The sequence below is a fragment of the Microcaecilia unicolor genome, chromosome 4 (genome assembly GCF_901765095.1).
Source record: "Microcaecilia unicolor chromosome 4, aMicUni1.1, whole genome shotgun sequence".
NCBI lineage: Eukaryota > Metazoa > Chordata > Amphibia > Gymnophiona > Siphonopidae > Microcaecilia > Microcaecilia unicolor.
Genome location: NC_044034.1, coordinates 76,805,520 through 76,822,224, shown reverse-complemented (window position 1 = coordinate 76,822,224; position 16,705 = coordinate 76,805,520). Strand labels below are relative to the sequence as shown.

General features: G+C 45.8%; 1 protein-coding gene across 1 annotated transcript in view; it reads right to left on the bottom strand.

Moving 5' to 3' along the window:
* Positions 1 to 16,705, bottom strand: part of B3GLCT (beta 3-glucosyltransferase) — a 160,369-nt gene that overhangs the window by 62,179 nt on the left and 81,485 nt on the right. Inside the window, exon 8 of the mRNA XM_030200364.1 lies at positions 8,837 to 8,900. Coding sequence (XP_030056224.1) covers positions 8,837 to 8,900 — 64 coding nt within the window. The remainder of the gene's footprint in view (positions 1 to 8,836; positions 8,901 to 16,705) is intronic.

The window sequence follows — 16,705 nt, the reverse complement described above, 5'->3', positions numbered from 1 at the left end:
CTCAAAGCTAAACTAAATGGGTTGCCTCAATTCAACTGCACTTCACAGCATAATGCAAGTACTGTTCCAACGTGTTTTCACATCACCAATCAGTTTCTTCAATGGCATTTCCAGCATTTCTTGAGCAGTTTTCAAGCTTTCTGTAAGTACAGTACTGTGATGAAGTGCTGACAATATCACAGAATTTATTCATGACATCAGAGATTGCTGGATGAGACCGCAGCCCATCTTCCACACGTAACTGCAGTGTGTGTCCAAAGCAGCAACGGTGAGCAGTACAGATTCCTTTTTGAATAAGTTTCCCTACTGCTTTTTTCATTGATGCAGCACCATCGGTAACAATTGCAAAAAAAACTTTGTCTTCTAGCTGACATTTCTTCACTGCACTTTCCACGGCATCTGCTATATTGTCACCTGTATGTCTCTCTGGCATGTACTGCGTATCCAGCACAATATTCATTGCATGAAAATCATCTATGCCATGTGCAGTAATTGTAATTTAAGCCCCCATGGTTCTGCTGGTCCAGAGATCTGTAGTAATGCTTGCATATCTCAGACTTTGAAGCAGACTCAAAATGTAGATGGACATATCATCATATTTAGCTTCAATCATTCTACCTAAAGTTTGTCATGATGGCACGGTATAACACCCGTTGAGAGACTGAGAATAGGCCTTCCTTCATCTGTAACAACACTAAATGGTTGCATATCTTTAACAATAAAATACATGAGGGCAGTGTCAATTTTTTTCATATCTGTTGGTGGAAGTGGCTTGTGGAAAAAGCATGAAACCTGGGCTTGAGAAGAAGCTGCTGATGCTTTAGGCTTTGTGGCCACAAAAGTGTCAGACTTAACAGATTTCTTAAAAGTGTCTTCAGCTTGCAGATCGACAAATTTTGCTTTATGATGTCTTTCAACATGCTGCCAAAGATTAATGGTGCCACCGCTATGTTTAACTTTAACTTTGTAAAAGCGTACATTTCACAAATTCTCCACTTTGTATGGTTTCATCATTCAACTGTGCAAATACAGACCATATTACTGAACTCTGGCCAACAGGGCATGCTGACTTTGATTTATTCTCTTTCTCCATCAAATCCATTGTCTGCTAAACTGCTGCTCACCGCCACATCTAATGGCCACACACTGAGAGCAGAGTGCGGTGTGTGTCTTTTAGGCTAGGGGGACGGGACTATGATCTGGCAAAAAAAAAAACTTGTTGATTTGCAGGCTTTTGAAGAAGCGACTAAGAAGGAAGGGCAACGCAGGGGAAGGTGGGAATGTGGTGGCATGGATGGGGAAGGGACACGCATCCTACCCGAAGAAGACGGAACGGCAATCTTCTCTGCTTCCCTCCAGCCCAGTAGAGTGTGTCTTTTAGACTTGGGGAACAGAGAGCCACTGGGTCTTAGGAGGGGCGCCGTGGTGGAAGGTGGGAACATTGCAGCACGGAGGGGGCGGGACATGTATCCTGCGCAAAGAAGGCGGAAGACGCAGAGGAAGGCGGGAAGGTGGCTGGTGGCAGAGAAAGCGGCTAATAGTGAGTTATTAAGGTAAAATTATGTATAATCATACCTGATAATTTTCTTTCCATTAATCATAGCTGATCAATCCATAGACTGGTGGGTTGTGTCCATCTACCAGCAGGTGGAGATAGAGAGCAAACTTTTGCCTCCCTATATGTGGTCATGTGCTGCCGGAAACTCCTCAGTATGTCGATATCAAAGCTCCATCCGCAGGACTCAGCACTTAGAGAATTACACCCACGAAGGGACACTCTGCCCAGCTCACCACCGCCGAAACGGGGGAGGGGAATTAACCCAGCTCATCCCCACACAAGTGGGGGAGGGGAATCCGTCCAGCTCATCCCCGCGGAGCGGGGGAGGGACACCACACCCGCCGATGCGGGGGGATCTGGCTTATCCTGCAACCGCAACCGCGGGAGGAGCTGACTGACCCTAACACCGCCGAAGCGGGAGGGGTACAAAACTGCCCTACAGCCGCACGAAGCGGGAGGGAGTGCCGGCAGAATTTTAAGTCTCAATCCAGCCCCGTAAAACGGAGGGGAGAGGAATGCAGCAGCTCACTGTAACACAAACTCGTCTTAACTCTTGAAGAATCCAAGTGAAAAAACTTGAACACGAAGTCTTTCTGAAGTAACTGAAGACTGAACTTGAACCTGAAATGCAACCAGAATAAAAACAGTACAGATATCTGGGAGGGGCTATGGATTGATCAGCTATGATTAATGGAAAGAAAATTATCAGGTATGATTATACATAATTTTACCTTCCATATCATCAAGCTGATCAATCCATAGATTGGTGGGATGTACCGAAGCAGTACTCACCCAGGGCGGGACATAGAAATCCCTGACCGCAACACTGAAGCTCCAAACCGGGCCTCCGCCCGAGCAGCCACAGTCAAGCGGTAATGCTTGGAGAATGTATGGGCCGAAGCCCAAGTTGCCGCCTTGCATATCTCTTCCAAGGAGACGGAACCGGCCTCTGCCATCGAGGCCGCCTGAGCTCTTGTGGAGTGAGCCTTCAGCTGGATAGGCGGCACCTTCCCCGCGGCCACATAAGCCGCTGCAATGGCTTCCTTGACCCATCTTGCCACTGTAGGCTTAGCAGCCTGCAGACCCCTACGAGGACCTGCATACAGGACAAACAGATGATCCGATTTCCGGAAATCATTGGTCACTTCCAAGTATCTGATGATGACTCGTCTCACATCCAGATATTTAAGAGCAGAGTACTCCTCTGGGTAGTCCTCCCTACGAAAGGAAGGGAGACAGAGCTGCTGATTCACATGGAAGCGAGAAACAATCTTGGGCAGAAAGGAAGGCACTGTGCGAATAGTCACTCCTGCCTCAGTGAACTGCAGAAAAGGCTCTCGACATGAGAGCGCCTGGAGCTCGGAAACTCTTCTGGCTGAAGTGATAGCCACCAAAAAGACTGCTTTCAACGTCAGGTCTTTCAGAGATGCCCTTGACAAGGGTTCAAACGGCGGCTTCTGCAATGCTCTTAGCACCAGGTTGAGATTCCACGCAGGCACCACTGAGTGCAGAGGAGGGCGCAGGTGATTAACTCCCTTGAGAAAGCGCACCACATCTGGCTGCGAAGCCAGGGAAGCACCCTTCAGGCGGCCCCTGAAGCAAGCCAGAGCCGCTACCTGGACTTTAAGGGAACTGAGCGACAGGCCTTTGTCCAGACCTTCTTGCAGGAACGCCAACACTGAAGAAATTGGAGCAGTGAAAGGAGAAAGTGAGCCTGCTTCACACCACGCTGCAAAGATACGCCAAACCCTGGCGTAAGCAGTAGAAGTAGAGCGCTTCCTCGCTCTCAGCATAGTGGCGATGACCTTGTCTGAGAAGCCCTTCTTCCTCAGACGCTGCCGCTCAATAGCCAGGCCGTAAGACCAAAGGGGGAGGGATCCTCCATCACCACGGGACCCTGATGTAACAGGCCCTGCTCCACTGGCAGCCGCAGAGGATCGTCGACTGAGAGCCTGATCAAGTCCGCATACCAGGGACGTCTGGGCCAATCCGGACCCACCAGGATTACCCTGCCGGGATGCTTTGCCACCCGGTCTAGCACCCTGCCCAACATGGGCCAGGGCGGGAACACATAGAGAAGCTCTTGTGTCGGCCACTGTTGGAGAAGAGCATCTACTCCCAGGGATCGAGGGTCCCGTCCTCTGCTGAAAAAGCGCGGCACTTGGCAATTGGCCGATGACGCCATCAGATCTAGGCTCGGCTGGCCCCAGCGCTTCGTGATGTCCAAGAACGCCTGAGCAGATAGCTGCCACTCTCCAGCCTCCAAGGTATGGCGACTGAGAAAGTCCGCCTTGACATTCATGACTCCGGCAATGTGGGCCGCTGACAGCTGTTCCAGGTTCGCTTCTGCCCACTGGCATAGACTCATAGCCTCCTTGGCTAGAGGGGCGCTCTTGGTACCTCCCTGGCAGTTGACATAGGCCACAGCCGTGGCATTGTCCGACAGGACCCGTACAGGCTTCAACACCAGTACCGGGATGAACTCCAAAAGCGCCAACCGAATGGCTCTGAGTTCCAGGAGGTTGATAGACCACTTTGCCTCTGCAGGAGACCAGAGCCCCTGCGCTGTCCTTCCCAAACAGTGGGCTCCCCAGCCCGACAAAGAAGCGTCCGTCGTGACGACAATCCACTCTGGGGTCACCAGAGGCATTCCCGCAGACAACTTGTCTGTCTGCATCCACCAGCTCAGCGCCTTGCGCACTGCTGGATCCAAGGGAAGGCGCACAGCATAATCCTCCGACATCGGAGTCCAGCGCTGCAGCAGAGAGTGTTGAAGTGGTCTCATATGAGCCCTGGCCCAGGGCACTACTTCCATCGTGGCCGTCATAGAGCCCAACAGCTGCACATAGTCCCAAGCCCGAAGAGGAGAGGCTACTAGGAACTGGTCCACCTGAGCCTGAAGTTTGACAATCCGATTGTCTGGCAGGAACACTCTGCCCACTTGGGTGTCGAATCGAACTCCCAGATACTCCAGGGACTGAGTCGGGCGCAGCTGGCTCTTCTCCCAGTTGATGATCCATCCCAGGGAGCTCAAAAGAGCAACTACCCGGTCCACAGCTTTGCCGCACTCTGCATAAGAGGGGGCTCGGATCAACCAGTCGTCCAGATAAGGATGGACTTGTACTCCTTCCTTTCGCAGGAAGGCCGCTATGACCACCATTACTTTGGAAAAGGTCCGCGGAGCAGTAGCCAACCCGAAAGGGAGGGCTCTGAACTGGAAGTGTCGGCCCAGGACTGCAAAACGCAGAAAGCGTTGATGAGGAGGCCAGATGGGAATATGCAAGTATGCTTCCTTGATGTCCAAGGATGCCAGGTACTCCCCTGCCTTCACTGCCGCTATAACAGAGCGGAGAGTCTCCATGCGAAAGTGCCGCACTTTCAAGGCCCGATTGACCCCTTTGAGGTCGAGGATAGGCCGGACAGAACCTCCTTTCTTTGGTACCACAAAGTAAATGGAGTAACGCCCCTTGCCAAGCTGACTTTCTGGCACCGGAACGACCGCACCCAGGCGGATCAGATTGTCCAAAGTCTGCTGCACTGCCACAGCTTTGACCGGAGACTTGCAGGGAGAGAGTACAAACCCGTCTCTTAAGGGTCGGCAGAACTCTAGCTTGTAGCCGTCTCTGATGACTTCCAGCACCCAAGCGTCTGAAGTTATTGTGGTCCACTCGCCCAGAAACGAGGACAGCCGTCCTCCAATCTGCACTGGGGCGTGGACCAAGACCCCGTCATTGGGTACGAGACCCTGGGGGAGGACCGGAGGGAGCACCTCCGGGACGGCGGTCTCTGCGAAAGGAATGCTGCTTGGGGGAGAAATTCCTCTTAAAGGAAGAGGGGGCAGAAGAACCCGACCTGCCCGGGCGGTACCGACGGGCTTCCTGAAACCGTCCTCTGGAGGTACCGGGACGAGCACTAGCCCGAGCCCTGACCTCTGGTAACTTCTTGCCCTTAGACGTGCCGAGATCGGTCACGATTTTGTCCAGCTCGACCCCAAAGAGCAGCTTGCCTTTAAAAGGCAATCTAGCAGGCGGGATTTAGAGGCGTGGTCAGCAGACCAATGTTTCAGCCAAAGCCACCGCCGCGCAGAGACTGTCTGAGCCATGCCTTTAGCTGAGGCTCTCAAGACATCATACAGCAAGTCTGCCAAATAGGCTAAGCCCGATTCCAGGGCCGGCCAATCAGCCCTCAAGGAATGATCCGAGGGGGAAGCCCGCTGCACCATAGTCAGGCACGCCCTGGCCACATAGGAGCCGCAAACTGAGGCCTGCAAACTTAAAGCAGCCGCCTCAAAGGACGACCTTAAGGCCGCCTCCAATCTTCTGTCTTGGGCGTCCTTTAGGGCCGTGCCACCTTCCACCGGCAACGCCGTTTTCTTAGTCACCGCAGTGATTAAAGAATCCACGGTAGGCCACAGATAGGCCTCACGCTCACTCACAGCCAAAGGATAGAGGCGGGACATAGCCCTAGCCACTTTAAGGCTCGCTTCTGGGGCATCCCATTGAGCCGAAATTAAGGTGTGCATGGCATCATGCACGTGGAAGGTTCTAGGCGGGCGCTTCGTCCCCAGCATAATGGCAGAGCCAACAGGGGCTGAGGGAGAGACGTCCTCCGGAGAGGAAATCTTCAAAGTGTCCATGGCCTGTAACAACAGGTTGGGCAAATCCTCTGGGCTAAAAAGCCGCGCTGCAGAGGGGTCATCCGCTCCAACCGAGCGGGGATCCGTCTCCTCCAAGGAATCCGCAAAGGACCGTTGGGAGACCTCAGACACGCTGCCCTCATCTACATCGGAGGAGACAAATTCCTCCAAGGCCTGGGAATCAACCCGAGGGCGTTTGCTTCTGGGAACCTCAACCTCTTTACCAGACGAGGGAGCAGGGGCAGCGTTGTGCATGAGGAAGGCCTGATGCAGCAGCAAAACAAACTCGGGGGAGAAACCCCCCAGACTGTGCACTTCCGCAGCCTGGGCAACAGCCCTAGACGCACTCTCAACCGGCGCTCGAAATAGCGGGGGAGAGACATGCTGCGCATCCAAAATGGCGTCCGGCGCGAAACTCCGCGAAGGAGCCGCGCGGGAAGAACGGCTCTTAACATTAGCCGGTTTTGTGCCGTCGCCCAAATTAAGGGCGTTCATGGCATTAATGTCTCCAACCTCAAGGGCGGCCCCCGAAGAAGCCGTCCGAGCCGCGTGGCCGGCCAAGATGGCGGAGGCGAGGAGCGGGGGATGGGCGTTTATGGCGGGAAAAACCGCCACGCCGGAGGAAGGACCGGGACATTCATCGGTCACTAAACTGTCACCCATCAAGGGCGAATCAGGCTGTAAAACCCCCGCATCCCCTCTAGAAGCGCTCCAGCGATCCGGGGAGCGACCCTTTGCGCCCTCGCCCTCCGACGCCATATGCCACGAGGAGAAGAATCGGGGAACCCCCTGCCCGCTATAAAAAGGTAAAATTACCTGCTTGCCGCTCCGAGCTGTAACGAACTGGTGTCCCAGTGAGTAGCTGCAATGAACGTTTAAATAAACGTCAAAATAAACGCCTTTAAAGACGTTTAAAATTTTTTTTTTTTTTTTTTTTTTTTTTTTAAACGGAGCCAGCGGGAGGGGGGAGAAAAGGAGGGACCTGGCACCACCAGGTTTGCACTTGCTCAAAAGAGCCCTCAACCCCAGGCCTCAACAAAACCTAAGGATTAGGCTTGGAGGCCTAGCCAGAGCTGCTGCTGTGTGTGACCACCACCTGCTGAGATAGAGAACATACTGAGGAGTTTCCGGCAGCACATGACCACATATAGGGAGGCAAAAGTTTGCTCTCTATCTCCACCTGCTGGTAGATGGACACAACCCACCAGTCTATGGATTGATCAGCTTGATGATATGGAAAAATCAATTTTTTAAAGAGACTAATCGATTCAAATCGATTCACCGAAAATGAATCAATTCAAATCACGAATTGGACAGCACTAACAACGGGATGTTTAATAAGACCACAAGATGGGATGTTTTGAGATCATGGAAGCAGCTGTTATGTTCTGAAGTCACACATACTTATGGGAATGTGTTTGCTAAATTTGAAAGATAAGTTCTTTATTTGATTACTTCGTTCTAAAATAGTGTTGATACAAATAGAAGATCTGAGACCTATGATTATGCTTAACAGTTGAGATAGCTCTGGAAATGTACAATCATAAGAATGCTTCTGTCCGTTTATGAAGGTCCTTTTTATACTATTTAATACTGATTGGGATTTGATTTTTTTTCACTGTTTTTGATAGCATTTGCCATTGCTTTTTTTGTTTTTTTTTTTAATTTTCCAGGATTTTCTATTTACTAACATCCACAGAATAATAGGGCTACTACTCCCACCAATACTACTTATTTCTCTAGCGCTACTAGATATACACAGTGCTGTACATTACACAAGCACATAAAAGACAATCCCTGCTAGACAAAGATGATAATCTATTCAAGACAGACAAATAAGATTAGGGAGGTTCATTTATTATGGGAATGAGTAAAATAACAGAGAATTAAACAAGTCTATTCTGTACCATAAGCAGGTGGTGTCTTTTTTACGAAAGGCCCTCAAAGTTCCAGAGCCTTCTCACTGAAAGAGATTAGTATGTCTAAATTTTTAGCATTATTTAGATCACAAATTAAAGACCCTCCAGTCAATATTCAGCCACGGTGTCAGCATTTTCTTTTAATGCTGGCCACTGTAGCAGAATTAATTCTGGATATTCAGTGCCGACACAATATCTGGGTAGGGAAGTCTGTGCCGGTGCTATCTGGACAGTGGCAATATTCAACCCTCTATCCAGATAAAGTTAGGACAAAAAAACAGAATATTGTTGCTAACCACATAATGTCAAGGACCACTCTCACTCCACCCTCAGTCTCCCATGCACTATCCAGATAGAGCTGGAGCCATCTAACATTTTTCTAGGTAATGCCACTGAAAATCATTTACTGGTCTTGGTCAGCAGCACTTATGTGGGTCGCAAGTGCTGCCACCCAAAAAACTGTTTTTGAATATTGGGCTGCTTCTTTTCAAGGCTTAAGTCACAGAAAAAAAAAAAATAAGTACGCCTATTTGAAAAAAAGACTGTTTGTTTGTAATATTCTTTTGGTGCTTTGTCAGACCTGTGTTTGATATGAATGTGGACTTGCTATCTCAAATTGTAGGAGTCACATATGAAGTATTGGAACATTGCTCAAATGTCTTTATAAGTCTCATAAGAAAAAAAAACAAAAAGTGATTTCACAGAAGCAAAAATGTATCTTACCTCATGCTTTAGGTCAATTGTAAAGTCAGATTTAAGAGGCTCATTTTTCAGCTTGTTTGCAAGCCTATAAAAAAAGAACATTGTAATTTATTTATGTTAACTACAAATGGCACAAGCAATTAGGTCCATGGCAGTGGGAAATTCAAAATCAAAAAGAGAACAAACTGTATGATCATTCAATCTTGATTGTGCCTTCTATATACCTTTTCTTTAGCTGCACTATTCTTTTTCATTTCACAGATGCTATGGGGCTCATTTTCAAAAGAGAAAAATGTCCAAAAAGTGGCATAAAGACACATTTGGATGTTTTTCCTCACAAAAACGTCCAAATTGGTATTTTCAAAATCATATTTTAGATGTTTTTCTATGAAGTCCAACAAAAGTGCGTTCAAATCTCAAGAGGGCATGTTGGGGGAGTTCTGAAGGCGGGATTAGGGTGTGTCTACACTTGGACGTTTTACAGCTATAATGGAACAAAACAAAAATGTCCAGGACTAAAACCTGGTCTAGACCTGTTTTCAGAGCGAATAAGGCACAAAACGTTGCCCTAAATAACCAGATGACCACTGGAGGGAATCAAGGGTGACCTTCCAATACCCTCCAAATGGTCACTGACCCCATCCCACCCCCCAAAAATGTGAATAAAAATATGAGTTACCAGCCTCTATGACAGCGCTAGATGTTAAAGTCAGGTCTATTAGAAGCAGCATGCAGGTCCCTGGAGTAGTGTAGTGGTCGGTGCAGTACACAGGTTCCTATCTCCCTCTACCTGTCACACTTGTGACCCCTCCCAAGGTAACCAAAATCATACTGTAGCCACATATAGGTGCCCCCTTCACCCATAAGGGCTATTGTAGTGGTGTACAGTGGATTTTGGGTGGGTTTTGGAGGGCTCAGGGGACAAGATGATATGTACCTGGGAGCATTTTTATAAAGTGCACAGAAGTGCCCTACAGGATGCCCCATTGCTCTCCTGGTATGTCTGGGGGACCATTCTACTAAAAATGCTGGCTCCTCCTACATCCCAATGGCATGAAACTCTAGGTTCTGCACCTATTTGCTTTGCTTTTTTTCGAAAATGGACCAAAAAAAAAAAAACATCTAAATAACAAAACCTTATTCAAAACAGTAATTAAAAAAAAAAAAAAAAAAGACGTTTTTCTTCTTTGATAATGACCTTCTTTCCTATTCGGATTTTGGATGTTTTGTGCAAAACATCCAAAATCGGACTTAGACATATTAAAAATGCCCCTCTGTGTTCTTAAGTGTGTCTTCCATACACTTTTGGTCAGCTGCGCTATTCCTTCTTATTTATCATAGGCTTTTTTTTTGGCTAAATTGGAAGCAAGTATATTCACCAATTGTATTGGTATTGGCCATTGGTGACTGTGCAGATAGTGGCATAAATTGTGCTTAGTACTGTAGTAAATCATTAGGTTTAAATCAATACTTTAAGCTTTTGTTGCAGGCTTTTGGCTTTGACTGTCATTTTTATGTATTATTATGTTATTATGAATTGTGTTTAGTATTTCAATTAGCACAAATTTAAATCTTCATGCATAGTTGCATTATATTATTTTGCCTCTTTATCGGCATTGTTTTCAATATTTATGTTTTCACACTGTATTTCTCAGATACAATTTATTGGTATAGGGATTGATCCCCCTTTTTTCAGTGTCATCATCTTCCATTTTATTTAGTAATTGATATGGTATGTATTCTATACATTTACATTTTTAGACTCCTGATGCAGACCATATTGGCAAAAACACAACTCGTGAACCTCGTCCTGTTTCCATTTTTGTTTCATCTTCATTGTGTGGTGTGTGTTAAATATTTCTACATCTCCTTCCATTAAGTGCACTGAGATAGCAAAACAGATTGTCAACAATATTCAAGTCTGGGTATTGTAAATACCATTCCAGAATTTTCATCTTTCTTTTCTGTATTTATTTCATGGTTAATTTTGAAGAATGTTTCACATTGTTACCTTGCTGAAATATCAAGCATCTTTTCAGCTTCAGTTTCTTCACTGGCTGTAGGATACTGACTTGTAGGATATGTTGATATCTAATTGAATTTATTCTTGCCTACACCTGCATAATATTTCCTGTGCTGCTGGCTGTCATACAACTTCAAAGCACAACAGATCCACCCCCACGCTTAATGGTTGGCCAGGTGTTATTTTCTTCAAACACTTCATCATTTTTCCTCCAAATGAATCTTTCACAGCTGTAGCCATACATTTCAGTTTTCATTTCATCAGTCCAAACCACTTTGATCCACAAAATTTCAGGCTTATCAAGGTTTTCTTTTGCATTCATTAGACAATTTATTTTCAAGTGAGGTTGTAGAAAATATTTAATTCTGACAGCTCTCTCATGAAGACTATTTTTATGTAAGCAATGGTCTACTGTGGACAGTTACTCCAGGATCAGCGAAACTTCTCAGAAGGCCATTTGCAAATAATCTGTGTGTTTTTGTTTTGCAAATCTGACCAATATTTGGCAGTTGTCAGAGGTTTTTCTGGACCTTGAGGATCCTATCTCAAAACTTCAACAGTTTCACGTAACTTCCATTTCTTACCAATGTTTCTGACAGTTGAGATTGCTAGCTGGAAGCATATAGAGATCATTTTTATAGTCTTCCCAACTTTGTAAGAGTAAATTTTCTTAATTTTCAAATGCTCGAACAGCTTCTCAGAGCAGCCCATATTTTTATGAAAGTAGACAGAACAATCACAACCTAAGAAAGGTAAGAATATTTGTTCTGTAGTGGAATTTCTTTATGAAACTCAAGGCCTAATGACTCAATCAACTTTTTTGGCCCTTATTAACAACTTTTAGAAATGTAGTGATGAAAAGTTTCTAAACTTTGCTACAGACCATACTCATTTTTTGTTTTCAATTTGTTAAAATCAGCAAATATTAGTAATTTTGTATTAAAAATTGTAGAAAGACATGTGCTTAAGTGTCAATCTGACCTTAAGTGTCAATCTTAAGGTTCCAGAAAGCGCAAGGAAAGTGTAGTAAAACACCACCTATCTAGCTGAAGATTTCAACCAAAGGAAGTGGTGTGGTAGCTGTGTTAGTCCACTTTTAATGGCAATAAATAGAAATCAAACAAAACAAAAAAACAATGATACCGTTTTTTATGGTACTAATTTAATTAGCTTTCAAAGGCAATACCTTCTTCTTCGGATCAGAAATGAGCAGATCATGGCAAATATCAGAATATATAACTGAAACATAAAAGCATTCATTCCAATGACAGTCTAACCTGAAAACCTGACTGGCTGGGGTTCTCCCAGTGGGAACCACTAGTTTATAATGCAATAGGAAAGCCAGATCTATGTATTTTAAAGTAAAATCTGTGCAATTCTATGGGCAGGCCATACAGCTCTTTCTGAATATAGTCTTTGCTACTCAACAGCAGAGGAAGATTTTTCTTGCTTTCAAACCCAAAGTTGTGGCTTTGGGTGCAACTTTTTTCTTATCTTTCTCTTGTTGGTGTGTTATACACCATCAAGATAAAAAATATATATTCTTTGATCCTTCCCAATTGGAAAGATTTTTATTACATCAAACTTAGATCGAGGGAATTAAATAGGGGTGCTTAAAGAATTGGCCTATATTTGAGGCATATTTAGTTACCTCTTACTATTAAAGTGTAATGAAGTAATGTAATCCATGCCCTAGATGTGGTCTTTAGTTTAGACAATGGTGATACTAATTTGGGTTTTTTTTCTGTGTCTTTAGAATTTATCTTTTCTTTTTTCTTTGTATAAATGCATTTTGGAAATTAATAATAATAATAATAATTAAAAAAAGGTCTCCCACTTAGGGAGCCTTTTACCAAACAATGGTAAAAGGTGGTCCACACTGGCATCAGCGTGTGGGATTGTGCGAGCCAAGGCCACCTTTTAAGGCCCCCCCCCTTTTTTTAAGGGCCAGTAAATGGCCATGCGGTAATTTTTTAAAATGCCAGACTGCCATTTATTGCTTGAACACTTACTGCCTCCTATGGCTCTGGTGGTAATTGGCAACTCGTTGACTCTGCCTGATTACTGCCAGGCACACCTCCTTGCGCTAGAAAATACAAAGGTATTTTCTAGCACCGGAAATGGCGTACCAGAAAAACCGGAACATCCACCATGCTCCCCCAGAAGGGTCAATTTGCCATGTGCGCCAAGTCGGCAGTAGCCCTACCGCCCTTTTGTAAAAGGGTCACGTGGAGGGCCATAATCGAACAGCGCCGACCATCTCTAACACCGGCCCCGTCAAGTGGCGTACCCGACCGTATTATCAAAACAAGATGGCCGGTCATCTTTCGTTTCGATAATAAGGTCGGGGCCGGCCAAATCTCATAGAGATCGCCGGCATTAGAGATGGCTGCCATTGGTTTTCGCCGATAATGGAAACTAATGGTGGCCATCTCCAACCCGCCAAATCCAAGCCATTTGGTCGTGGGAGGAGCCAGCATATGTAATGCACTGGTCCCCCTCACAAGCCAGGACACCAACTGGGCACCCTAGGGGGCAATGCAGTGGACTTCACAAAATGATCTCAGGTGCATAGCTCCCTTACCTTGTGTGCTGAGCCCCCCCAAATCCCCCCAAAACCCACTCCCTACAACTGTACACCACTGCCATAGTCCTTAGGGTTGAAGGGGGGCACCTACATATGGGTACAGTGGGTTTGGGGGGGGGGGAGTTTGGAGGGCTCCCATTTACCACAAGTGTAACAGGTAGGGGGGGTATGGGCCTGGGTCCGCCTGCCTGAAGTGCACTGCACCCACTAAAACTGCTCCAGGGACCTGCATACTGCTGTCATGGACCTGAGTATGACATCTGAGGTTGGCATAGAGGCTGGCAATCCATATATTTAAAGATATTTTTTGAGGGTGGGAGGGGGTTAGTGACCACTGGGTGAGTAAGGAGAGGTCATCCCCCATTTCCTCTGGTGGTCATCTGGTCAGTTGGGGCATCTTTTTAAGGCTTAGTCGTGAACAAAATGGGACCAAGTAAAGCTGGCCAAATGCTGGTCAGGGCCGGCTTTCTTTTTTCCATTATCGGCTAAAGCCGGCCATCTCTTAACCACGCCCCCGTCCCGCCTTCGCTACCCTGCCGACACGCCCCCTCGAACTTTGGCCGGCCCTGCGACTGAACGCAGTTGAAGCCGGCCAAAATCAGCTTTCGATTATACCGATTTGGCCAGCTTTAGGAGAAGGCCGGCCATCTCCCAATTTGTGTCGGAAGATGGCCGGCCTTCTCGTTCGAAAATAAGCAGGTTAGTGTCTAGTTTACACATTTCCAAAATCATCCACTTATCTTAATTATCTAATTCTAATCCATCTGTTCTTCTCTAAAAATGCCCAGGTTCAATTCCCAGTCCACTGAGGACTCTGTAGCTTGGAGTTGTAATTCAGAGTCCATGAGCTTTGTCCACGTATCTTCTGGATCTCTCTCCCCCTCTACCTCAGGTTTATGGCAATATTTTATACTATGCCAGGGAACGCTGCCTCTAGCTTTGATTTCTCAGGGGCCAATAAGAGAGTCTGATCTTGAGGCACTTGTCTGAAGTGGGAGTGACCCTATCTCCATTTCTTTTACTGACTCAGGAGCTAACTCTTGTGTCAATTTTAAGCACTGCCTGTTTTATATGTCTTTTTTTCTTAAAGAATTTCTTTGGCACAGGGCTCCCCAAAAGTTCCTGACCCTTGGCCCTATCACATAACATTCTGTTCCTGTAGGGATTCAGTGAAACATATTCATATTAGATCAGGGGTCTGTAAACACTTACACATAAAAAGGCAGAAATACAAGGCACCTTGTTTGATGGCATCTGGGATCTAGCCCCCTGCCTACTGAACATAAGGTCCATCTATCCCAGTATCCTGTTAAGAACAGTGGCCAGTGCAAGTCACAAGTACATAGTAGAATCACAAAAAAAATAGCAAGATTCCATCCTACTTACCCCCAGGGATAAGAAATGTTTTTCTGCAGGTCTACCTTAAAGGTTTCTGAACTCTTCCAACAGGAATTTGTCCAAACCTTTATTACAACCAGCTACATTAACTGCATTTATCAATTGCTCCAGCAATGAGTTCCATAGCTTAACTATATATCTAGTGAAAAATATTTTCTCCTATTTGTTTTAAATGTGCTACTAAGTAACATCATGGACTATCCCCTAATCTTTGGGGGTTCTTCTTTAAAAGAAAATCCGATTGATTCCTATTTACCTGTCCTACTGCACTCTGGATTCTGGATTTTATAAACCTCTATAACAGTGATTTTCAACCCAGTCCTCAGGGGACCACCTGGCCAGACAGGTTTTATAGATAACCACAATGAACATGCACAAGAGATATTTGCATGCTATGAAGAAAGTTTAAGCTAATACATCTTGTGCATATTCATTGTGGATATCCTGGAAACCCAAATGGCCAGGTGGTCCCTGAGGATTGGGTTGAAAAACACTGCTCTGTTATACCTCCAATCAGCTGTCTCTTCACTAAGCTGAAGAGCTATAACCTCTTTTGTCTTTCCTGATACGAGTGAAGCTCCAACCCCTTAATCATTTTGGTCGCTTCTCTCTCTACCCTTTCCAGTTTCACTATATCTTTTTTGAGATGTGGAAGTCAGAATTGCACAAGTCCAAAAAGAAGTAGGGAAGCGAGATGCCTCTTCAGAAACAAACCACAAAGCAAAAGTTTATTGTCGGTACACTCATGCGCTGTGAAGACTTGTTACAGAACCATGTTTAGGCAATAATGCCTGCCTCAGGAGCCCTTAAGGTTGCAAAACGTTGAACTGAGTGTAACAGACAATAAGAGTTGAACAATTAGGAACAAGTTGGGCAAAAACAGTCTTTAGAAAGACATTGTGCCGCCAAAAAGATTAGGAATTTGGTTATATGCGGGAGCACAAACTGGTATGGAAAGATTTCCTTTGGCTGAATCCATGCTGATTCTGGCCCATTGAGCTATGTGTTCAGTTATTTTATTCTTTATAATAATTTCTACCATTTTTCCTAGCAATGAAGTCAGGCTTATCCGATTCTTTCAGCTGGTACTTTGAGACCAGAGTCGCTGCAGCAAGCTTAAGTGGAGGAGTGGCCCAGTGGTTAGGGTGGTGGACTTTGGTCCTGGGGAACTGAGGAACTGAGTTCGATTCCTGGCACAGACAGCTCCTTGTGACTCTGGGCAAGTCACTTAACCCTCCATTGCCTGCCGCATTGAGCCTGCCATGAGTGGGAAAGCGCGGTGTACAAATGTAAAAAAAAAAAAAAAAGAGGCAAAGTTAAATGGTAAATGAGGGGAGAAGGTGTTTGATGGCATCTGAGACCCAAGCCATGCCTATTGCCTAATGACAGTCAGCATGGTATTTGAGCTAATATTTAAGTCCAGAAGCAGCTGTGGACCCAAGGGACCTGACCAAAAGGGGTGGCAAGGTAGAAAAGTTTCAAAGATACATTGTTGATGCGGTGAACACTATGAGGAGGTCAGTGATTGAAGTTAGCACAAGAGGAGTAAGTGATTTGTGACTTTGGACTTAGGCTTATAGAATAAGGAAGTATAAAGTTAAGACCAAAACCTTCCAGTGGGCCAAAATTGCTGCTGCTAAAACTCTGCCACAATCCTACAACTACTAACACACCAGAACAGATTCATGAATACAGGAACTGTGAACCGCTGCATGCCAAGAGTCACTGAGGCAAAGTGACCCCACCTTCTTCCCTTATGTTGGGACTTGCCCAGAAAGAGGAGATGGAGGGGCTGTGGCATGGCAGAGACTAAGCCATGGTGTGTTTAGTTCCCGATCCATGATGACTGCCCCAGATAGCAATAAGATGTAGGCAGAGAGCT